At 43.0% G+C, this 26,195-nt stretch overlaps 1 protein-coding gene across 1 annotated transcript; it reads left to right on the top strand.

The window, feature by feature from the left end:
- Nucleotides 1-319: 319 nt before the first annotated feature.
- PGR7 (proton gradient regulation 7) lies at nucleotides 320-23,016 on the top strand. The gene is made up of 5 exons (XM_087383482.1): nucleotides 320-750; nucleotides 1,082-1,162; nucleotides 4,139-4,246; nucleotides 22,354-22,503; nucleotides 22,625-23,016. The coding sequence occupies exons 1-5, from the start codon at nucleotides 382-384 to the stop codon at nucleotides 22,835-22,837; spliced, it is 921 nt and encodes a 306-aa protein (XP_087239608.1). The 5' UTR covers nucleotides 320-381; the 3' UTR covers nucleotides 22,838-23,016.
- Nucleotides 23,017-26,195: the final 3,179 nt, after the last annotated feature.

Below are 26,195 nucleotides of genomic sequence, written 5' to 3'. Positions count from 1 at the left end.
GAGTGGACTCTTAGGCTGGGTTCACACCACCCGCCCACCATCCTCCAAAAAGTGGTGTGAAGGATTGTTGTCTTAATTGGCCCAATAGGAAGGACGGCGGGCCTCGAGAGTGACACAAAAGATTTGTGAAGGTTGTCCACTCTATGGCCAACTCCTCCAACTCGTACACGATTGGCCCATCCCATCTCCATCAATAGCGACACCAATCACAAGGTGGAGACATAAATTAGCGATGATTGCCTGATGGTGTGAACCACTACATCCGGGGACCATGCTCGGTGTGAACCCAGCCTTAGACCCCACTCACTCCCTTATCCATGAGAGGATTGCAAACAAACTTTGAAGAGGGAGAGTTTTTTGGGGGTGTCCAATTAACAAACCATGGAAGTTCTTGTTGGGCAGATTGCAGCTTCTTCGTTGAAATGCTCGTCTTCTTCTTCTTCACCCCTGCGCCTGCCTGCTTGCCCTAATTTCTTCCCTCCCCCTCGCTCCTCTTCATTCTCCTTCTCTTGCAAATCTCAGCTTTCCTCCCCCCTCAGACCCTCCCCTGCTGAAGCTGCTCGTACCCTCATCGATGTCTGCACCGAGGGTACCCTTTGCACCTCCTCTTCCCCCGACGGTTGGCCCTTCGGCTCTGCTGTTCGCTTCGCTGTGGAGCCCGACGAAGGTTTACCCGTTTTCCGCCTTCACCCCTCGGCTTTGCACACCCGGTACCTCGAGGCGGACCCTCGATGCAGCCTCCACATCCAGGCAAAGTTCCTTCCTCGTTTATTCGCTAGGTTTGCCTCAGGATATTCTCCCGAAGCGAGCCGTGAAGCTACTCTCCGAAATGTCTTAATGCCAACGAATTGCGCATTTGGAAATGAGAAAGTATTTGATAAGTTTCATTTGCATTGGTCTTCCAGAATACAGCAAAGTCCTTACAAGCTAGCTGAGCTCCCAAGATGCATGACTGATTGAATTATGTACAGCGCATTTCTGTCTTGTGGAGAGAATTGGTTGACTTCAACAGATCCTCTGTCTGTGACATTGGACTATAGATATACATAGTCGACAAATTGACATTGACCTGGAATTGCAGATGGAGCAGCCAGGGCATCGCAAGCCCCAATGCACATTCAAAGGTAGCGTTTCCAGAGCAGACAATACGACGCTGAAGCAGGTACACTTACATTCAAAGTGTAATTAATGAATGTACTGATTTTGTTAAGAATATTTGTTTGTTTCATTTCAGTCTCACGTGATTTAGATGTACCATACAAAGCATTTTCCTGTTTTTGTTCTTCTCTTTCATTTTCTCCTTTATTTTCTGTGTAGATTTTAGGTCTTTAGAACAACCAAAAATCTAATTTTGCCTGATTGGACTTATTGTAGTCTTACAAAGGTATATATACAATTACCCCCGAGATTTTAGGCTTCAACTTGACCTCTCAAGTCGGGTAGTGGATAGTCTATTCCATGTCTTGGTGTACATGGGAGAATGCACTCTAGATTCTCACATGCACTAGATGGGTAGTCTTGCAAGAGGACTCTAAGGGCAAGCTGTGTCAAGTCTAGAATGCTTATGTGCGACTTCTCAACATGCCTCAATTAGGCCTCATGGATGCATGTAGGAGCTGTGTCAAAGTCCTTTTGAATGTGAGGAGTTGATCCTTCATGGAGTTTTGCTATTTGAATTTGGACTATGCCCTCTCTAGAAGCTTGGTCCATTTCTATGAAAAGAAAGAAATAAAAAAAGAAAGAAAGTCTATTAATGTCCACAGGAGACCAACAGGTCTATCTGCTTAATAGATTTACCTAGATAATATATAGTGTTGGAGATCACTGCCCACCTGTGAGCCCCCATCCCATATAAGGAGAACATATTGTGGTAGATCTAAGAATGGATGGGGTGGGATCAGCTTGAGGCTGGCTGTAGATACATATAAGCTGCATTGTGCTGTAGTTTTGGTGTAGGTTAGAGGGCTATGCAAAGGTGTGTAGCTATATGTGATGCTATAGAGGGGTGGTTTGTAGTTGTATGGGTCACTACACATACTATCAAGGATGCATCAAAACTCTTGGTTGCTGGAATTCAAAACTTATACTTATAGTCCATGGACTACAATGATTGGTGTATGGTGATTAATTTGGATGTGAAAGTATTTGCTTTTGGGAAGCAAGAAAAGCAAAGATGGAGTCGAATGATTTGCTTTATTCTCTAGGTCACTTGGCCAATGTTTTGTAAAGATGGTCACTTCACTTGGGCAAGTTTATAATAGTATCTTGTACTAAAGGCATCTTTCAAAATGACATATTGATGCTGATGTTTAATAGATCTACCTAGAGAATATATTTTGTTGTTGATCACTGCCCACCTGTGAGCCCCCATACTTGGAGGACTTAGGATAGTAATCGAAGGTGGAGCGGTACGAACCAAGGTTTAGATAGGTGCTGCAAGCCTTTGCTTGAGGCTGGCTATAGGCGCATACAAGCTGCAGTATGCTGCAGTTTTGGTGCAGGTGAGAGGGCTGCGCAAAGGCCCTTGTTTGGGCCTTTTATAGGCCATGTTTGTGGTAGACTAGTCGGCCATAGTGGTCGATTATATCTCTTCTTGTGTTCTTTCTATGAATAATCTAGGGCTATGGCCAAGCTAACCAGATCTGCATTGGATCTAGGGTTAATGGTTGTCTAACCTAGAGTTGTCATGGCTAGGGTTAAGATTGACTAAGTATTGGTGATGATCACGGAGGCTGAGGATCAGGGCACAATGTAATCTAGGGTTTGGAACAACCTAAGGTGGAGACTTGAGCTAGGGTGGGTAAGGTTTAGATTTGATGGATAGAAAGACAAAGCTAATCAAAGAAAAGCAAGCTATTATGGAAATGATTGGCTTTAAGGGTATGTAGAGGCTTTTGTGGAAAAGTGGAGCTACGTTAGGCATGGCTTCTAAAAGCTAGGGCCAGTTGATGAAGATAGTCAAGATAAGCTTATAAAATAGAAGCTAGGAGCTCAATATTCAGGGCTTGTAGGGGTTTGAAAGGTGCCTAGTACACTCCTAAAGATCTAATGTCAATAGAAGGTGAAATTAATGAAAAACAAACACGAGACATGTGTCAGGCATGAATAATATGAGATCTATGTAATGTCCCAACTAGATCCTATTGTCTTTGAAGCATGTCTGAGATTTGGTGGTCTTCTCCATGCTATAGGTTGAACTTGTGAGCATCGTGATGTGGCCTGGCATTGTGACGCTGTATGAAATGGTACCCTGGCACATGGAATGTGTGCTCACTAGCATTGTGATGCTGTGTGAAATGGTACCCTGGCACATGGAATGTGTGCTCATTGGTCCTATACTCAATCTCTTGTTGATCTGGCATCTTGGGCTCGGCATCGCGATCAGACCTGGCTTTGACTTGGCCTAGAAGCTGTGTACCAACCAGCCCCTGGTCGGCCTCTCCTTTCCTTCGTGGGCCTATAAAGTCCACCATACCCTGCCCATTTCGCAGGGCTCTTCCAGCCCCAAACATGGTTTGTCTAACCCACATTGCTAGGCCATATGTGCTGCCCATGTGGCAATCTATTGTGCTGCTTATATGGCAGCAATACATTCACACCACAGTGCTGCATGGATGCAGCCCACATGGCTGCCCTCATATACCTCAATCCGCCCATATGGCAGCCTGATTTGACTCACATCGCCTAAGACATGTGGGGTGCACCTAAATCTAACAGAGAGGACCCTTTAGCGCTTTTTCACCTGGGTCGGCTAAGCCAATAGTATATTTAGCTCATGTGTACTTTCTTATCTATTCTATTTCTACTTCAAGTAGAGGGTGTAAGACTAGAAATTTGATGTTTTGAGCACTACTTGCTACCTTAAATGAGGGAGCAATTATCCATTTAGTTAAGAAACAATTAGGTACACAGGGCCTGGGCCTGTTCAAACCATGAAAACATTGGTCAATGTATCAATTTTCCATATGATAGATGAAGGGCTTTTGACATGGTTTTTTAGTATCTCAATGTAAGGTGAGTGTATGCGTAGAATATTGCATGTATTTGATTTGACAGTTTTGCTTCTCTTTTTTTTTTTCGTCTTTTTGCTATTCCCAATGAGTTTGTTTTGAAATCTAATGGTGAATTTGTCTGATAGAGGCTTCAACTTATTTGGGAAAAGAGATTTGGAGAAGAGCCAAGAGAAGAAGACTGCTTCCATCTTATGAGTATCGACAGCATTCTTCAATCGTTAGACTTTGGGGAGGTATCTACTATCAATTTATTGATTCTTTTGCTGAAAATCATCATGCTTTTTTGATTTCAGCATTGTTTCTCTTGGTGATATTCTTACGAGGGACAGTAGTCACATCTACAATGTCCTTTATAAATTTATAGCTATTGTTTAAGAACGTTTCCTGAAACTGAAGCGACCTGATTCACCCTCTATTTGGATTCTAATTCGTGCTATATCGGCCAAAATATTAGTTGATCTGCTACTTGCTAGCACGGAAATGTCAATTAATTACTATTTAAGTGTTTCAAGCAAACAATAGTTCTTGAGATGGTAAAAGGCTATCAAATTATGTCTGAATCTTCAGTCATTCTGTGTGGTTCCTATTTCCTTGATAGCCTTTTTCCCTGTCAGTTAGTATTGTTGGTCAGCATGGTGCGGTTGTCTTCTCGACAGGTGCTTGCTTAAAGTCACTGCTTGAAATGAGTAATTAATTGCCATTTATTTGCTGCTTGTCAAGATAGCGAATAGGAAATCTACTTATATTTTAGATGGGCATAGAACAAGGCCCAGCATCCAGACAGGGGAGTGAATCAGGTCAATTTAATTGATAGGCATCCATGGTATGAATTTTGAACAAGGAAGAAACCTAATGTAGCATGCGAGTGGAAACATAGAGAACTCAAGCGTGAGAGATACAAGAGATCTACCTAACTATAGTGCTTTATTTATACATGGTTGTCAATCCGCATACAAAACTGTGCTGAGACCACTCCCCTAACTACGACATGCAGGAGATGGAGCTATGCTGCAGAACTAGGACCCCCAAACCTCTCTCCTATGGGGCTGGAAGCGCTGCTGGAGGCTGGGAGCTGAGTCCTGAAATGAGGGGCCAGCCCCCCTTTATATAGGGCCTGGAAAGGCCCATTTTGGCTGACCCAACCGGCCTGAACTGGCCGATAAGCCAATCGGCTGGTTGGCTGGGCTGTTTGCCTCCTAGGGGCCAACCAGGAGGGGGTTGAGGCTGCCTATAAGAGGTGCCTCCTCCTGCCCACTTTCTATTCATTTCGGTGCTTTTTTGAGGCCCCAAATCATGCCAAATCTGCTGCGTAGGGAGCTGCGATTGGCAGTTAAGGTAGCCAATTGTCACTGCCACTTGGGCTTGAGCCTGGTGCATGTGACACCTAAGGTTTGAAAGGTAAGATGTTTACTTGTATTTGAACCTGCTGGAATGACTCAACTCCTTGGCGTGTTCTTGCAACCTTTCCACTTTCAATTTTCTAAATGGTTTGATACTAGGCGGGAGTGCAATTTTTGAAATGTGGAAATCATGACTATAGGATGCTTGTTTGGGGAGTTATATTCCACTTAGCGGTGGTTTTAGTAACATGAAATTGAAGTACGGGAAGGTGGATGTACAAGAAAGTAGCCACTCTTGTTCACTTGAACAATAGATAGACTCGTTGGTACAGGATTGCTTATGGCTTTGATTGGGGATTCATACCAACCCGATAGTTTCACATAGCAAAGGGTACGGATTGAGACTTTTTGGTTGGTTCCCAACCCATTATGCCGTAAAGAAGGCTCGGATTAAGGATTTATCATACAATTTGCTTGTAAGTTGTTAGGGATGAAAGTTTAGATGGCTTTGAATAAGACTTTTGGTTGTTTCTAAAGCCATTATGCTGGAAAAGAGGCTCAATTTAAGGTACTTATCATGATCAGTGTTTGGGATGGAATGTTAGATCTGGCTAGCCAACGATTCATCCAAGGTAGGCAATGGCCAGCCATATTGGCCAGTCATACTAGATAAAGACAACCGACCAAAAACCTGAGAGTAATAGATCTCTTGTGTGGATTGATGGGCTAGGAACAGATAAAGAGGCATGGAGAACGGGCATAGATGGGCAAACCTTCTACAAGTCGCGCTAGCTGCGCTCCCTTGTGCTACAAGGAGTGCCTTTCCAATGCCCAGGTACAGTAGAGCATTTTTGTGCCCCCCTCAACACATGTGACGTTCTTATCTCTTAGATTTTCATGTCATAGAGACATATAGTCCCTATGGCAAAAAGGGACCAGTTGGATACAATGCAACTTCTAATAAGTAGCTAAGTGTGTTTTGGCAGTTATCATCATAATGCACATGCTTGCTACATGTTTATTAGAGCATTGCATTATTGGGTAAGAATAAACAATTTCTGGCTTTGTGGAGATATAATTTATTTGGTGAAGATTTCAGTATATTGGCTTGCCACCAAAAGAATCTCTGTTCTGGTGGCTACTCTCTTTAGACTCAGGTAGTATAGCATTTGGCTTGGTTTGAAGATTTTAAGATATCTTTAAGACGGTATGCTAATGATGTACCAACACTGGTGTGGTTTTGATATTTTAATGTGCCACCACAATTTGGTGAATTGCGTCAATAAGACTTGGAATGGTTGATGTGGGTTAGTGAGACAATTGGTTAGGGGATTGGTGCACTGTCAAGATTTTTGATGGCGATGTCATCTAAGATGGCCTTGATGTCTTAGAAGGTAAAATACTTGTCATGCCAACAAGTTTGTAAGGGGCATTAAAATAATAATACATGTACTAGCACCTACTACTAGCCAAGACGGATGGAATATAATTATGAGTACACTGAAGCCATTTGTGTAAACAATGTAAAGTTGTTAGGCATATGTTTATACTATGGTCTACACCCATTGTTGGACATTGATGACGTCAGTGGGATGTCATAGTAGCTGGTCCCTGCTATGCGTGATGGAGTTTATGGTTTTCAACCTTATGAGTGACTATCATGAGATTGAAACTGCACTACATTGTGTTTTTAGAGGATGAGTTTGGGCATGTTCCTAGATTCATCTACATATAATGTAAAGTTGTTAGGCATTTGATTACATTGTAATCCTTTATATAAAAGGGTTTGAGTTATTAGTCACTCTAGGAGCATGAACTATTGGGATGCAGTATCGTGTATGTGTCTTAGGATTAGGGTTGCATAAATACATGTTCTGAATGGGCTGAGCTGTTCAAAACGGTACAAAATGTGTACTTTACAAAGTTTTTGTTTGTTTTTTGTCTTTTCTGGGGTGTGTTTACGTGTGTTTGGGGGTGGGGCGGGGGGATCTCCTAAGAAAGTCTCCTCATCCTCTTTAGACTTTGAGGAAGAGCTAGATGAGATGGAGTGATTGTTTGAGAGAGATTCTATAGACTTTAGGCTTTGGATTATTTTATTGTTTTGTGTGTTTCAAACTTGTTAATTTATGCTTTAGTATGTCTATTGTGTGTTTGAGTCTTGACTTACATGTGTGACATTATTAATTTGTTACATGTTATTGAGGCATATGTTTCCACTTTAAATTTGAAGTTTGAAATCTGTTTTAAATAATAATTTTGATGATGTACCATGGCAGCCTCAAGCTAGACTATCTCATGTTAAAACGTGTAGTTTCTATGATGCGTATGCTGCAATTATGCATAATGCATGCTGCTAGCATGTTTTATAGTGACCATGTATCAGATATCGATTAATTATCATCTATTTATCTATCTATAGATATAGATATAGATATGGATATAGATATAGATAAAGATATGGATACAATGTTGGATGTTAGGGTCAATGCCCCACGTGTGAGCTCCCAAATAAAGCGGCTTGACACCTATAGCAGTATGGGTGGGCACAGTGCGACATGGGCACATGGAGAGGGACAGAGGGGCTGCCATATGGGCAGCAGCAAATAGATCCTTCTTAGGTTTATTTTAGGGCAGCCACATGGGCCTCTTTTGTCAGCATCATTGGCTAACTGTCAGCCCACTTTTACGGTTGGGTGTGGTGCTGGAAAGAAACCTTTCTCATTGCCATGTTCTACAATTGCATTGCGTTATATACCTCAAGTCCAAATGGAAGCACCAAGACCTCATAATAGCCGAATAGCTCACGAAACACGATCTTATAGACATCTTCCTTAAATACCCTTACGATAGCCTGTTCTCAAAATGATGGGAAATACTTGGCTCTGCAGAGCCTATCTATGGGAGAGTCTATTCTCAATAGAGGATATTTGTTCCTGATCATAAGTTTATTGCATAGTTACGCTGACATCTGCGAGGGATAGGGCATTGGATGAGAGAGATCGACCTAGCCATCCATGAGTCTTGTTGGGAGGGACTTAGCGTTTGGAGGGACAGCATTTGGTCGGGGCAGTTTTCTCGGATTGGTGTCCCTTTGAGGATGATGATGTAGCAAGGCAGCACGCGCCCCGGCTTCTACTGTGTAGGACCTGGAGGCCTACTTCATCCGCTCACTGAGAGAGACCCTGAGATGGATGGGAGTCTTGATGGGATTCACTGGTAGATGATCAGAGTGGTGGGACGTTTGGGAAAGGAGTGGCATATTGACCCTCCTAATATCTCAGAGCAGGATGCCCCCAGATGGCGCCTCTGGCTTTGGGAGGGTAGACCCTTGAGGGAGGTCTAGTGGGATCCGGGAGAGTGGTTCTGACCCTCCAAGGGCGGCTTTGCCGAGCATATGGACAAGATGCCCTTCTTTTCCTACATCACACGGATTGGCAAGAGGCTTCAGATGGACTCTTCGAGGTGGACCCCCTCAAGGGAGCGGCATTGGGTGACCCAGAGAGTGCCCCGGGATGTTCGTTCTAGGTTTTGGACACGGTTATGGTCCAGTTTGCGGCGGAGGAAGATATCTTGCTTCTTTTGGTTGGCCGCCCACGGAGGCTTGCCCATCGAACTGTGGTTGGAGCAGATGCGAGTGGAGGGATAGTGCTGTTGTTGCTCTGGTGGTTTCCTGGAGATGATTCCGCATTGCCTTTGGAGCTGTTGGAGAGCAGCGAGGATCTAGATGGGAGCCCTCAATATCATGACCCGTATGCAGAGTCTTCAGAGGGACCACACCTGGGGGATGGTGGCTTGCTTGACTGAGGGAGGACACGCGTTCCAAATTGATGAGATCTCCCCAGCCTACCGAATATAGGGTCAGAGCATTTAGAGGATAGCACTCCATGAGGCAGTCCCTCTTGATAGCCTAGCTCCCCCTTCTCCTCCGGAGGACAACGTTTGGGAGGTGGTGGCCAGTATCACTGCGTGGAAAATTTGGGTGGCTCGCTGCAGTCTTGTGATGGGTGAGCATCCGGTTCCACCATCGGCTACCATGGTCGCCATCTGGCAGGATATCATCTACACTCTATGCTCCACCTGGGAGCGTGGGGCTCCAGGGTCTAGAGCGACTATTGAGAGGCGTGCTTGATTTTGCATGGCTTGGCCTATAGGAGTTTTTTACATCTTCACTCCGCGAGGGATTCGCTGGTTGTATAGTCTCCCCACTTGGCTGTTAGCCCCAGTACCAGAGATCCCCTAGGGAGTGAGCTGGGTTTCTCTGGAACAGGCCGTTTTTTCTTTCAGCCTTCTCCGATTTTTCCCATACTCAGCACCTCCGGGGCTGCTGTTTTGTATGAAGTCTTTCAAGCATTAATAGAAGGTTCCTTTCTTTGAAAAAAATATAAATATAAAAGGATCCCTATTGATTGTTAATAATCTGCTGTATGCGAAAGACAACAAATAAACAATCAATAAGTAACAACAAATTTTATGAAGAGTTCATGCGAGGATTCACAATTCACACACGACGAAGTCCAACTTCCAAGGTGTACAGAGATCATGCATGGATTCCAAAGAATTCTAAAAGGGAATACTAATCATAAATAGCCAAGTCTGATTGCATGCATGCGCAACACATGCTTCTCCACTTATGCAGAGCAAAATCTCAACGTACCTGGAGATTATCCAGTGAGAAGAGAGTGAAATAATGTTTTTCTCCTTGTATAATGGAATGGAAGAAGTGCTTTAGAAGGGAAACGAGCTTCCGAAGTCAGATCCAAGGCTAACTCATCGAATAAGGGATAGCTGTTAGAAATGAACCAAACAGATGGTATCCGCAGCTGAAGACTGATAGAGTGTCCCAGGAATTACATGCATACGGAATCCAAAACTTCTTTACTTGTGTGTACTCAAGAATCATGTGTGTATGTGCAAGCCAGCAAATAGATAATGATCCAAGAGAGATATAGCTGTTAGAGGTCAACATCTCCTGATGTCACCTACAAAGAGAGCCTTGCTTGTGGGTGTGCCCGCCCAGTGAATGAGGCTAGTGTAGAGAGTGAGGGCCGCCCCCGCATGAGGGTAGTCTAGGGTAGTGGCAGCCTGATGCGGAGGAGAGGCTCCCTCTTAGGGCTGTCCTTGAGCCCCTTCTAGGGCTTTCTGGAGGCGCCTAGAGAGTCGGGTCCCTGTTGAGCAGGTCGGCTGGAGGGCAGAGGGTACAGCCCCTCGTATAGGCTGAGGCAGCAGCTTGTGGAGGGCTAGGGGCAGTTGGCCCTCGAGCCCTGGCTGTCGGCTGTCAGGCCCTTGCTTTGGGGCCTTGTGCAGCCTCATATAGAGGGCTGTAGGGGTCAGCCCACATCAGCAGGCTGGTCGGCCCTGCCCTTTGTTGGCCCACTAGGACGCTGGGGAGCTATATATATCCCCCCCCCCCACATGTGCATTCATCACGTCATTGCGGTGCCTGGCAGAGGAGCAGAGCCAGCCCAGAGTAGCACTTGAGGAGCAGGGTAGTGGAGCAGTTCATCCACTCCCTTGTGCTCCCGTTCCCTCCCTTGTATAGGGGCTGGATGCCCGCTATTTTGACTGACCCACCTAGGTAGACCAACTGACCCAGTCAGCCCTCTATGGCTGGTCTGTAAAGCCAGCCTGGTGGGGGCACACAATTTGAGGGATGGCAGGCCCTGCCAGGCCATGTGGCATTCTGCCACTGGCCCAGGCTCCTTCTGACCTATTCAGGGCCATTTTCAGCCCCAAAACTGTCCAAAACCAGGTGCCTCTTTGCTGTGCACATTGTGCCTTCTGTCACCCCTTGTTCCAGCCCTGGAACCTCTGCCAATGCTCTGTTCATAGATCTGCAGCCCCTTTGTACTGTTTCGTACAATGGCGCAGCCTGTCCGTACCTGTTTTGTTGGAATATGGAAGCAAGAACTAGAACTAGAAACTGGAAATGAAATAACAAGACTGAAAGACAAGAAATACCTTGAGAAGAGTGTAGACAAGACACAAGCTTAGACAGATGGATTACAATGATGTGACCCATGAATATATGGGCCAAAGTACAAGACATAAAGCAAGAGTGCTTATGGGATAATTGTAGAAGTGCCACATGGCACACACTCAAGACATAAAGACTAGACTTAGACTTAAACAAATGTAGACTAGGAAATAGTACACTTAGTGTGCACTTATCTCCAACACCCTCCTTAAGTGGACACTAGGAGTAAAACAGAAAGACAAGACTAGAAGACAGACATAAAGACTGATAGACTGAGAGACCAGATAGAAAACATGACAGACAAAAGATCGTGAGACACCCCTCCTCAAGTGATATCCTCATATGGGTCCACAAGGGTAGGGACAAGATGGATCTAAAACACAGTCAGATTGATAGACAAATAGACAGACAGACAAGACTAGATAGACAGAAGACTGACTGTAGACAAATAGAAAGACCAAGACACTAGAACCCCTTGACCTACATCATCGGTGGTCAAGGTGGTAGACAAGACATAGAAGTAATCAGAAAGCCCACTTCTCATCATGTGAGGAAGGAACATCAGGATCAGCTAATGGAGATGTTACAGCAACATGGGCTGAGGTAGATGCAGGGGCTGATGTAGAGGTTTTGGAGTAGCAGTCCCTCTCCCGATGATTATCACGGCCACAAATGGTGCATGGATGAGCCTTGAAACAGTCCTTCTCCATATGATTAGTCTTGCCACAATGGGTGCAAGGCTTTCTTACCTTAGAACTTCCTTTCTTTGCTAAAAATGCAGTGTCAGTTACCTTTCGTTGTTGAGTTCTTTCTTCCTCTTGGAGAGCATTGATGATACCCTCAAGAGAAGGATTATTATGATACTTGAAGGTAGTGACAAGAGTAGCATAGGTGTCAGGTAAGCTTTTGAGAAGCATAGCAATAGCAATATCTTCGGAGATGGGAGACTTGACTGACGCAAGCTGAACCATAAGACTGCGAAGATAATTGACATGAGAGGCTATAGTAGCTTCTTCCTGCATATGTAGATCAAAGAATGAGATCATAAGTGCAATCTTAGAGTTTTTAGATCGGGCTCCAAAAAGGGTATCCAAAGTGATCCATGCTTGAGGAGCAGACTGTATGTCGGAGATGTGATGAATGTAATCATCTCCAAGGCCGAGCAATATGATAGCATAGGCTTTGTCATTCTTGGCAGTGACAACTTGCTCAGAAGGACCTTCGGGAGCAGCACGTTGAACAATGTCCCAAAGACCTTCTTTCATAAGATGGCACTTGATTTTGATTTGCCAAGTATGAAAGTTGGACCCATTGAATTTGTCGATAGATATGAGAGAATGAGAGGAAGATGCCATGTGGGAAGGTCTTAAATCTTGCTAGGATGCAAGGGCAGTGTCTATTCCCTTACAATATTGCAGAAATAAATGAGAGGAGAGATTTAAGAAGCCGGTTCTCTCACCACTTTGTCAAGGCCATAGCATATGACAGCCCATCGAAGCAGGAGGAACCAGCAAAAAGAGAGACTGCTCAGCAAACTGAAAGAGGCAAAGCACAGTACCTTAATCTCAGGCAGAGGCAAAGGTGCCAAAAAAAAAAGGGGCGCAGTCCAGGAGGTCGAACAGATGGCGCAGATCTCCGTGAAGATGGAGCAGATCTCGAACAGCAGCTGGAGAAATCGGCCTATGCAGGTACAGGAGCGACAGCAGGAGCGGGTGCAGGAGTGACAGCAGGACTGCGCAGATCTGGCGCTCAGATCTGGCAGAAATGGCGCTCAGATCTGTGGCTGAACTGCGCAGATCTGGCGCTCAGATCTGGCAGAAATGATGCGCAGATCTGGAGCGCAGATCTGGCGCAGATCTGGAGCAGAAACACACAGATCTGGCGCGCAGATCTGGAGCGCAATGGCGGGGCGGGAAGAGGGAGAAATGAGAAGAGGGGCAGATCTGCAGTGGGGGAGAGATCTGAGAAAAGGCAGACTGCAGCGGGGGAGAGAACTGAGAAAAGGCAGACTGAGGGGAGAGAAGAGGGAGAAGAGGGATCAACCTAGCTCTGATACCATGTTGGAATATGGAAGCAAGAACTAGAACTAGAACTAGAACTAGAAACTGGAAATGAAATAACAAGACTGAAAGACAAGAAATACCTTGAGAAGAGTGTAGACAAGACACAAGCTTAGACAGATAGATTACAATGATGTGACCCATGAATATATGGGCCAAAGTACAAGACATAAAGCAAGAGTGCTTATGGGATAATTGTAGAAGTGCCACATGGCACACACTCAAGACATAAAGACTAGACTTAGACTTCGACAAATGTAGACTAGGAAATAGTACACTTAGTGTGCACTTATCTCCAACATGTTTGTCAGGGTGAAGAGAGGCAAGTCTAGCTGGGTTCATTGAGATTGAAGAGAGGCATGATAGCTAGAAAGTTGGACAAAATATCTGAGTTTTGAAATAGGAAGGAGAAAGAGATGGCCCATAGTTTTGGAAAGCAAATGCAAGGTCACGTGTGCAGAAAAAGGTGACAGGCAAGCCACGTGGCTTACTGAAGCTAAACGTTCTCGAAAAGTACTCTTAGAGCGTGCTCTAGGTGTTAGCAAAGGAAATTAGAAGGTACTAGTACTTACGGATGGTCTGGAACATGCATGGAACTTCCATGCTCTCATCCACATCTGAATTCTTACATGCATGCATGCATTAGCCATAGGGTACTCTTAGTAACCTGCATGCAAGTCCCCGATTAGCAAGCATTGCCTCTTTTTAGATTAACATGCAACGCATGCATAAATCATGCAAAGGTGAAAAAATAGGGGCTTCTAGTAGTCACAACTGCCAGAACCTTCTTTTTAGGACAAAGGCCCAAAAAGTATGTACATGCGCTTTCCTTTCTAAGCACACAGCCCCAAAAGTAAGGACCATAACTTTTCCTGTGTATGCAGCCACTGCTTTGTCAGAGTCATGAATTAAGGACAGCTGTGCAAGGTGTCAATGGTCGTACCAAGCACACTTCCAGCTTCTACACAGCCTCCATGAAGCCACAAACACTGAGAGCCTCTACTTCCACATGCAGCTAAATGCAGAGTCTGTCAGCAAACTCCGATCATTCCCACCTGCCACAGCCTGGCACTGCTGCATCTGAACAGCGAATCAGCAACAGAACACAGCCAGATTGCTGCCATGCCTGCAAAACTGTTGTTCATAAACAGCTTTTATAGCCTTTTCTGCCAGTGCTGTGCTACCAGACAGCAGTTTGCAAACTGCTGTAGCACAATTTCCAATGCAAAGAACAGTACATGCACAGCAATTGGTCAGCAGGCAGATCAGCTACAACCTTGAAATTGAGGACCAAGAAGACAAAAAACAAAAAGAGAGTTCTTGCTGGTTTGTCTGCAACCACCAAATTTCTGCTCTAAAACAGAAAATCAAAATTCACAGCTTGACAATCCTTGCAAACCAAACCAGAAAGCTGGACATGAACAGTTTTTACTGCCTTTTTTGCCAGTGCCGATCCCTCCCAGACAGAAGCTCGCAAACTGCTGTAGCACAGTCTCCAACGCGAAGTACAGCACACACAGCAATTTGTCTCAGGCAAATCAGACGTATGATCTGATGGGATATCTCAAGGTGTATGCCCCAGGCACACCTTGGTTTCTATGTGTGTGTGCTAGAGGCATAGTTAGGTGCCCATAAGCACTGTTAGGTGGTGGTAGATGCCACATAGGATGATTGAGAGAATCTAGGAGCAGATTGAGGAGACGATTGTGGAGCTCAGAGGTCATCAGTGATGTCAGTGATCATGTAAGAGGTGCCTACATAAGGACCTCACCTTTCTTCATTCTATAAGCAAGCATTCTCATTTTGTGTTCACTTCATGCTTTCCCTTCAGTTCCCCAACATGGTATCAGAGCCCTTTGATCCTCCTTGAGCCCATTTGTGCCACATCATCTTCTTCTTCTTCATCTTCACCATTTCTTCCCTTTCTTCCCAAAACTTGCTAGAGCTTGTTCTCCCTTGTTTCTTCGCCATTCTCCAAATCCTCTGAGGTGGAGATACCTCTCGAATGGGCGAAGTCTCACCTACAAGGAATTGAAGAAAGGACATCGCTGCTGGTCGCCATTCCCCGAATAGCGCATTTTTTCGCCATCTTTCTGTTGCAGAATACTCCCTGCCTGTTGCACCATTGCTCGAGCCCTCTTAGGAGTAGATGGGCGACCTCAAGACGAACATTTTGAGTCACTTTGCAGCCCATTTGGTTCAGTAACGAAGGAGAAAACGTCGAAACACAGACTCAGCCTGCAGCAACTCCCCCGGGCAAAACAGTGCACCATTTTGCCGAACCTCTGTGCTGGATCTTCTCCTCAGTGAGAGCTTTCTTTTGCTCCAGAAAGCCCCTTGAGTGCTTCACTCTGTTGCTCCAATTTCGGCCTCCAGCCTCGAACTGCTCAATTTGGGGATGACTGTGATCTCTCTTTCCGCTTGCAACTATTTTGAGAGGTTTCATGATAGAAAGTTCTGAAATTTTAATGCTTGACTGTATCAGAAAATTATATCAGAGATCTACCCTCTCATGGCTACCATATTGAATATGGATAAGTTCAATGGTAAAGGCTTTCACACATGGCAGATGAAGGTTAAGTTTGCATTGATGAGGGAAAGGCTTGTCAAACTGGCTTCAACTTCTTCTTCAACAGCCTCCAATGCTGGAGAACCCTCAGCTCCGACACGCCCGGCAAAAGATCCTGCTAGAGAGGAGAAAGCCTATGGCATCATTGCTCTTGCCTTAGGAGATGACTATATTCATCACATCTCTGACTTAGAGTCTCCTTCAGAAGCTTGGCAGAAGCTTGGCATTATTTTTGGTGCTGGCTCTCACATCTCAAAATTATCACTTAAGATTGCTTTCTTTGAATTGAAGATGGTTAGTGGCACTCCTTTGGCTGCCCATGTCAATCATATGCGGAGTCTCATGACTCAACTTGCTTCTATCAACTCTCCAATCACTACAGATGATGCAATGGCAGTGTTGCTCAAGAGTATGCCTGAAGATTATGATCATGTTGTTACCTCTTTGAAAAATCTTCCTAATCCTAATCTTGAAGGTCTTATTTCTGCTCTTCAAGAAGAAGAAAGGCACATGGAACTCCGGAGAGGCAATGACACAACCTATGTCATAAAAATCCAGAAGGGCAAGTTTTCACCTTGCAAACATTGTGGGAAGACTAATCACCTCTCAAAAGACTGCTTCAAGATCAATCCATGCAAACACTGTGGCAAAAACAATCACCATGAAAAGTTTTGTAGAGCAAAAAAGGAAGCAACTACAAAGTCAAAAACTGTCAATCTACTTTCAGTTGATGTGTCTCCACAAGATGAGGCATCCTATGAAGATTATGCTTTTTGAATCATCTCCATACATGCTCCAGATCTCCCTTTTTTATGTTGAGTCAAGGTACTTAGCCTGGATAGTCCTCCAAAATGAATGAAATAAACTATTGTGTTCTTTGTAAACACCTCTGGTCACCATATGATGTAGGCCATGTGTATGTGTTTTGCTCCATGGTACCTCCTGCAGGCATTGTGTGCATGTACATGCAGGGGAGATAACCATTGGAAGGTCTTTTGTATCCCTTTTGTTTACTTCACACCCTTGGGAACCCCTTGCTAGCATGAGAAGCTAGCCATAGATTTATCCTTGACCACCATGAGATGGCATGAGAAACTATGAGACTAGATGTATCCTTGACATAGCCTAAGGCATTCCCTTGAGGGGGGGTATGATGGGATATCTCAAGGTGTATGCCCCAGGCACACCTTGGTTTCTATGTGTGTGTGCTAGAGGCACAGTTAGGTGCCCATAAGCACTATTAGGTGGTGGTAGATGCCACATAGGATGATTGAGAGAATCTAGGAGCAGATTGAGGAGATGATTGTGGAGCCCAGAGATCATCAGTGATGTCAGTGATCATGTAAGAGGTGCCTACATAAGGACCTCACCTTTCTTCATTCTATAAGCAAGCATTCTCATTTTGTGTTCACTTCATGCTTTCCCTTCAGTTCCCCAACATAATCTTGCAATTCAGGACCAAGCAGACAAGAAGGAAAACATAGTTTGTGCTTGTTTGTCTTCAACCAGCAAATTTCTGCTCTAAAACAGAAAATTGAGACAATCCTTGCAAACCACACATTTTCACAAGCCAAAAGGAGCACTCTTGAGCTCGACTTCTGCTGTGAATTCAAAGCACAATCAATTTCGAATTTGGCATTTCTAGCTTGCAAAAAGCAAAAAACGAAATCTACAAACTTGAAGCACATACAGGAAACGATCATACAGTTTTGCAGCTAGCAAATAGTGGACGCCTTGATACCAAATGAAACACATGTTATTGGTTAGCCGCAGCTGACCTAAGTGATGTACGCAATCTTCTATCCGTGAGCTACCCGCAAATAACACTAGAGGTTAGTGTCATGAACAAATTAAAAAGATATCCTTTTTTATGCAAAATTTTCTTAGTGAATTAGATGTATGTGTTTATGTGGGGTTAGGGATTCATTTTCTATCCTAGTGGTAATTTGGGTGAGAATCTTAGAGTTGGTTAAGAGAGGCCTAACGCAAAAATATTAGGTGAGAGGTGGGCCCATACTATTTGGGTCAAGACTTTTAATGCAGTTTGGGATGATTGCTAGGTGCCACCGGTACACATCTCCAAAGGTTGTTAGATAGCCTAGCTTGGTGCACCCAAATTGGGTAAGGATTTTGGGGGTGTACCAGTGTCCTGTAATTGACGGATCAATACCAACACAATCTATAAGGTGGCAAGGATTGAGGTTACAGGTCCTCTTAGGGACAACCTCACCAAGATTGTGCACTAATTGCACATCTAATGATGCATTCAAGGTCATGCTTTTATAGGAGTATGCATACTACCCAAAACTAACCCCTTTTGATAGCTCTACATCCCATAGGTCCTTGCACATATTTTGATAGCTCTACATCCCGTAGGTCTTTGAAATCAAAGATCGAAGGCCCCTATGAAGCATCTAAGAATTTTACAAAAAGGGAGCATGGGTGGAACTGAACCACATGTCCTAGATTCACAAGCATTAAGACAATTGGTTGAACCCTACCTCCACCTCATCTGCATTCCTCTCCTATTAAAGACCGCTGGGGCCCTACGGTCTGATTATAGAAAACCATGCTAAAGTTGGTGCCCTCCTTGCTGCAAGCTAGCTGCCCACCTGCTCCCTCTCTCATATTCCTCACCAGCTTGCCTAGCTACCTTCACCCTCTCCAACGTGATCCTACTGTAGAAGCCTGCAACCTCTGAAGTCCTCCAGGGGCGAAGCCCTTCCGCGTAGGCCCACTCCGGCGGTGGTCTAATAATGACCAGGAGTCGGAAACGTTTGGCGCTGTGGCGCCAACGCAGACGAACATCTCCCTCCTGCCACTGCTGCTGAAGAAGCTCCGCTGCTCTGCTACCAATCCAGTCCTGCACCTGCTCCTGGGTCTGGTCTCGTATTGTCTCCGAAACATTTTCATTCGTCCATTGCTCATTCCCTTCACTGGAGATAGTGAAGGAATAGCTAGGACCATCGTGCGGAGCCAGGATGGACACCTTACCCTCCTCCCTTGCGGAGGAAGAAGATGCTGATGTCTAGGCATGCGGGAAAGGAGCCAATACCCGCCTCATCCAAGTAGTCTTAAGGACCTGCTCGATAAAACTCCAATGGAAGAGCTCTAGGAGCAGCCCTTGGGCTTGGGGACGAAGATGAGGAGTTTGAACCGGAGGGAGGGGTGCTGGCCACCTGTGGGGAAGGGCCTATCCCCGCCGCCGGGCCCGGAGGGATAGACGAGGGTGAGGTCTGTGCTGGCTTCAGGGCTAAAGGTGGCGCAGGCGGGGGGGGGGGGGGATTTCTTACCTGCACAGGCCGACTTCTCCGTACCTGCACAGGCTGACTTCTCCAGCTCCATCTTCACAGAGATCTGCATCCTTTTTGCATCTCTACCTCTGCCCGGGATTAAGGTACTGAGCTTTGCCTCTTTCGGTTTGCTGAACAGTCTCTCCTTTTTTTTGCTGGTTCCTCCTGCTTCGATGGGCTGTCATATGCTATGGCCTTGACAAAGTGGTGAGAGAACCGGCTTCTTGGATCTCTTCCTCTCATTTATTTCTGCAATATTGTAAGGGAATAGACACTGCCCTTGCATCCTAGCAAGAGGTAAGACCTTCCCACATGGCATCTTCCTCTCATTCTCTCATATCTATCGACAAATTTAATCGGTCCAACTTTCGTACTTGGCAGATCAAAATCAAGTGCCATCTTATGAAAGGTCTTTGGGACATTGTTCACCGTGCTGCTCCCGAAGGTCCATCTGAGTAAGTTGTTACTGCCAAGAACGACAATGCCTATGCTATCATATTGCTCGGCCTTGGAGATGATTACATTCATCACATCTCCGACATACAGTCTGCTCCTCAAGCATGGATCACTTTGGATACCCTTTTTGGAGCCCGATCTAAAAACTCTAAGATTGCACTTATGATCTCATTCTTTGATCTACATATGCAGGAAGGAGCTACTATAGCCTCTCATGTCAATTATCTTCGCAGTCTTATGCTTCAGCTTGCGTCAGTCAAGTCTCCCATCTCCGAAGATATTGCTATTGATGTGCTTCTCAAAAGCTTACCTGACTCCTATGCTACTCTTGTCACTACCTTCAAGTATCATAATAATCCTTCTCATGAGGGTATCATCAATGCTCTCCAAGAGGAAGAAAGAACTCAACAACGAAAGGTATCTGACACCGCATTTTTAGCAAAGAAAGGAAGTTCTAAGGTAAAGAAGCCTTGCACCCATTGTGGCAAAACTAATCATATGGAGAAGGACTGTTTCAAGGCTCATCCATGCACCATTTGTGGCCGTGATAATCACCGGGAGAGGGATTGCTACTCCAAAACCTCTATATTAGCTCCTGCATCTACCTCAGCCCATGTTGCTGCAACATCTCCATCAGCTGATCCTGCTGTTCCTTCCTCACATGATGAGAAGTGGGCTTTCTGATTACTTCTATGTCTTGTCTACCAGCTTGACCACCGATGATGTAGGTCAAGGAGTTCTAGTGTCTTGGTCTTTCTATTTGTCTACAGTCAGTCTTCTGTCTATCTAGTCTTGTCTGTCTGTCTATTTGTCTATCAATTTGACTGTGTTTTAGATCCATCTTGTTCCTACCCTTGTGGACCCATATGAGGATATCACTTGAGGAGGGGTGTCTCAGGATCTTTTGTCTGTCATGTTTTCTATCTTGTCTCTCAGTCTATCAGTCTTTATGTCCGTCTTCTAGTCTTGTTTTTCTGTGTTACTCCTAGTGTCCACTTAAGGAGGGTGTTGGAGATAAGTGCACGCTAAGTGTACTATTTCCTAGTCTACATTTGTTTAAGTCTAAGTCTAGTCTTTATGTCTTGAGTGTGTGCCATGTGGCACTTCTACAATTATCCCATAAAGCACTCTTGCTTTATGTCTTGTACTTTGGCCCATATATTCAATGGGTCACATCATTGTAATCTATCAGTCTAGCTTGCGTCTTATCTACACTCTTCTCAAGGTATTTCTAGTCTTTCAGTCTTGTTATTTCATTTCCAGTTTCTAGTTCTAGTTCTTTTTTCCATATTCCAACATACCCTAATGCAAACTACAACAATACAAAAGCATGAACCATTTGTTCTTAGCAAAAGCGGTATACATCACTTTGTCTTTGCATAATGTGCTTATTCTAAGTGACAGTATAAAGACGCTCATACCAGTTGTGTATGCCTAGGCCTTGCAAGAGCAAAACAAGTCCTACCCATTGAAACTCAGCACACCCTTGGCTGAAAACTGGAATAGATTGCCTATTTTGGGTGGGCCTTTATGTATAAAATAGGTGTTAAATCAGAAACTTCTTGCATTGGGCGTGTGTCAAGTTGTAAAATCGCTCAAAATGCATCTCGAAAGATGAAAACATTGAAAAATGATTGCAATGCATGCACGTGTAAGTCCTTTGGACTCTGGAGTGTGTCATCTCTAAAATTGCATGAAACTATTTTGAATCGACAATATGAGGTAGATATTGAATAATTATATCACATTGTGCTGAAGTCTGTGCTGAAGGTAGTGTCACGAAGACATTGATTGAAAACATCTCGAAGTAGTGCCAAAAGTTGGCATATGTTGGCTTTGGAGGTTGCTTGCTACAGAGTCGGTAGATGGCGATGCCAATTTCATACAAATTATGACGCGAGGTTGTCACACATATTCAGAGGATACAATCTAATCAAATCTATTGGTAAAAACATAGGGTGGCCTTCCTCTGAGCCATAGCGGTCCCAAAGGCTAGCTATTTTAAACATTGTCGTATTGGACCGATTCTATGATTTGGGCAAAGAAAGATTACCTTTCCAATCGGTTATAAATTGTGATGGTCTTAGAAAGAGTATGGTCTTGGCTTAGGCCCTGCTTTTTAAAGATTTTGAGGGCTTTAGTAATTTAAGGGAGATTGTATTATTATTTAGGACAATGGGCAAGACCAATCTTTACACAAACTCTGTCTGTATAGGTCAATAAAAAACTATCCTAAACTTGATAAAGGAGGACATACCTTATATTCATTGGAAAACCACCTTTCATTTTGCAAAGCTAATATTTTCCTTCTTTAAGGCAAACATTTCTCTTCAAATCAAAACCATGTGGAGCATCGTTGTGATCTAACAAAAGTGTATGAAGATGATGGTATAGATGCATGTTTTTTGTGTGTTTGTGAAGGTGGAGTAATGTGCTTGTGCATTGCATGTGTCTATACAATAATCTGCATTTAAGTGATGATGTAAGACAGGGAATGTCATGTAGCAAGGACTAGTATCCATATTTAAATGGTGAGTTTGTTAATGGTTTCTCTAGATATGTATTAGGTGAGGATTTAGAGGCATGGATCTTTCTCACTTCTCTATTATATAGTGCTTATATCTATTGGTTTATAATCTTTGATGCAGGAAGATGTTTGGGTTTCAAATTCAGATTACAAACAAGCCACTGTAGATCCACTCCGTGAGTATGCAGCAAAAATCGTCGAAGATATGAATAGGAATCATTGGGAGGATGTTCGTCGATTTTGCAACGTTTATGCTCACTTGGACGTCTTGGTAGCATCTCTAAACCTTCTATTTTAATGTATCTTTTTTGTCAAGACTAAGATTTAAAGGAGTCTTTTTATTCTGTTTGAAGGGGCAATGTTTGTTGTATCTTGTTGACTTTGGCCTCTAGGTGGAGGAAACACGTATTACATGGGTTGATCGGCTTGGATTTGACATGAGGATTCTCACCAGCTCTCATGAAATAATGGAAGTTCGAATTCCATTTTCTAGGGAAGTAACAGATGAAAGGGATGCAAGATCTTCCCTAACTATGATGGCTCAAATAGCTTGGGAGTATGAACGAAACTATAATCCTCCAGAGATTCAGATGGTGAGAAGGTGAGGGTATTGGCTAATGGCCTTAAGGGATTTTGCCCTTACAAGCGATATCGCAATAACCTTCCTTTGTATGTCCCTTGTTTTTCTTTGAACTTATTGCTCAGACCAGGGGACAATTTTGGAAGACGGAAGAAGTCACGTGTAGCTTTGCTTGACCAAGCCAATTTTTTCTTTTGCATATAATTAGTTTTCCGTGTGCTCATTATCTAAGGGCTATAAATACAATTTTCTTAATGGGATGTGGCTAAGGAACAAGAGTGGAAGTTCTGAAATCCTTTGTCTAGCCACAAGGAAATTGGACCATTCCAGTACATAGGCAATTCGTATTTACATTTTTAGGTCTCATAGCTTTCAAAATGAACCTTGAATGTGCACGAGGAGTGTCTCTAAAATTAACCTTCAACGTTCAATCATGAGTGTTATTAAAATTGATCCATAGATTTCAAACAGTTTTTATGTTTTTCATATAATAAGACTTTGATGAGTACTCGGTATTATATGCATATGGCATGTACTTGATTGAATGTGGCGTTGCTAAATCACATAACTTCAACACTTGGTCCTTCTATCAAATTACGTTAATATTTAATTTGCAAGATGTATTTTTGAATGTTTAGAACTATTTGGAAAACAATGTGTATTCCTTGGGACTATCATAAGGGACACATTTGGCACCATTTTGCTCCATCTAAAGTACAACTTTGTGCTTTGCAAAGCAGGGGATTTTTGAAATAGTTTGTTGTCACTATGGTGGTTTCTTTTAACAAAAATTTGCCGAATAAATTGGAATGTGGACATGGGCTGAATAGGTAGAGAGGAGTAAAACACAAATTGTAGAATTGGATTTGGTCTTAAAGGATATCTCTTTTATGAGCACAATTGGATCATTGAAAGTGTTTATCAGTTTTGTAGTTTAGATTTTTTGAGGATGTATGAAAGCTATGTAGAAAGGTTGTAATTGATATCGCCAAGGTGGCTATCACTAATGATGGTATTGGTAGTGATGTCTTGTTTGTAAGTTAGATAGCTATAGGCAATATTGTGACCAACATATGATTGTCTGCCATTTCCATGAGGTTTATCCTTCATACACTTTGCATGGTTGAAGGGGTCCAAAAGTTTCAAAATAGTAAAGCTAATGTTTATATTTTGTATATTTAACATGTAGCTAGCAATGTGCAAGCTTTGAGTGTAGTATATGAATAGAAGAGAGTTAATTGGGTATCAAATCAAGGTTAGAAGCTCATAAATTTTAAATGTTATGATTAATGTTTCCTTGTACAACAGTGAACATGTCAATTTTATATAGATTCAAGATTTAAGGACAATTGGCATTTGGGTCTCAAGTGTTGTATGGTTTTGTGTTAGCATGTGCACATATCGTTGGCTTGGCATGGAGAGATTTGCATATGAAATGTCAAAGTTGTCATGCTTATATCTCATCTAGTAGTTGAAGAGGGTGGTTATGTACTCTAGGAATACAATAATCAATGGTCATTCCAAACATGTATGTGTTGGAAACTTAAAAGATGATAGGCAATTAAGATAATTGAAGATGGTTTCTAGATTAAGAGGGGTTTTAATATGGTAGTTTAGAGAATAGACATGCTCCAATCAACATTTCATCTTTTTGGTCGAATAGCAAGATTGCTTGCGTAACATAAGCTACGAGAAAAATTTAGTAAGAAAATTGCAAAGAATAGTTGAAGCTATAGATTAACATGGTGAATAGGTGAGGGCAAAAAGTTGAGCATGGAATTGTGGCTTTTGGTAGGTCAAATTTGTGTCGAAACCATTGGTTTTGAAGTCACCAATGGGACGGGGCGATACAATAACCATTGTAAATGAACTTTGGTTGGTTGTCATATTGAACTTAGTCAAATGAGGGGATTGTAAGATTCCAAGTTGGTGGTAAAAACAAACATGAAAACTTTGGAATATCGATTATGTTTTTAATGCCTTTGATGATTTCTTTCATTCTAAATTTCACATTGTTCTCCTCCTTTGGCATAAGTGGCTTGTTTTAGAGATTGGAACCTACACATTATTTGCATTGACCTAGCCTATAGAAAATAAGCACACTACATAAAATTAATCCACTCACTACAAATTATTCCTCATCGCAAATCACTCAAAACAAACCATGGGAAATTTCTTGGCATTTGTGAATGAAGTATGTTCATGCACCAGCATCATTGTCTTAATTTGGTCTTGCAGGCGAGCAAGATGTCTTGAAATGCATGTTGAATTCAATCCATCAATCCTTCGATTTGCTATTGACAAAAATGACTTAAGTTGTCACGGTTTTATTGAAACACAATGGTTGGGAAAAGCAGTTGAATCTTTTAGTTTTAATAGTTGTTCGTGTATTTGTGTTGCTTCTTCATAAAGAACTTGTAGGTCAATCAGAATGCCATTTGCAACAATTACTTTGTTGCTTGAAATGAGTGTTGTTTTGTTGATAGTGTGGGGATGTTTGTCGTGAATTGGATTTATATTGCACCATTGGACTAGTTTGTGTAGTCGATATATTGATAATATCAATGTGGAGTATGTGATGGTTAAAGAGTTGTTAGTCGTGTTAAGTTTGTTGTGTAGAATTGGGGGCAACAAGATAAGAGGATGATAACACATGGAATATTTCGAATGATAAGTTGTAGTAATGTTGAAAATGGAACGAGATGTAAAGTAATAGAGTTTTGCAACATTTCTCTCTACAAAATATTAACAGCACTTATTGTAGTTGAGTGCATGGATTTTTCAAGGTTAAATCAAGTTTTGCATGATCTTAATATTTTTCAAGGATCTTTGATAACACAATGTTCAATTGGGGTTTGACGACAAGCCCCATGCATTGAATGGTCTACCCTTATGACTTGTTAATTGTCATTGTGATAGCAAGGAAATTTCTTATGTGCATAGTGAAGTGTAGGTTGGTCAAAGAGGCTCCCAAGGAGATTTTTGGAATGAGACACATGGTTTTGATGTTTGTACTCAAATCATAATATTATCTTCAATCACTCCCACTCTCTTGTGGGAGTCGCATATAAGGTGTGTACTATTGCATAAATTAATTGCTAGATTGAACTCTGATGGAGTATGATTGGGCTATTCTTTGTGAGGAGGGAGTGTACCAAATAGAGGTAAAACATCCAAGAACCGATCGGAGTGGATGTTGTGGTTATTGTTGGAAGTGAGGCTTTCTCATTCCTAAGATTTAGCATGGCATTTTTCTTGAATTATTGGGATAATGGTTGCATTGATCAAATCAAGAAATATCCAATCAACCAATATATCAATGCAGGAAGTGCTTTCATTGTCCCATCCCCTATTTGCAGACATCACATGGGAAAAGTCATCAA

Source organism: Dipteris shenzhenensis, chromosome 1 (genome assembly GCF_047967505.1).
Source record: "Dipteris shenzhenensis isolate YYH24624 ecotype China chromosome 1, Dip_SZ_1.0, whole genome shotgun sequence".
Lineage (NCBI taxonomy): Eukaryota > Viridiplantae > Streptophyta > Polypodiopsida > Gleicheniales > Dipteridaceae > Dipteris > Dipteris shenzhenensis.
Note: the sequence above shows the minus strand (reverse complement) of the source record. Positions and strands in the feature narration are given on the sequence as shown.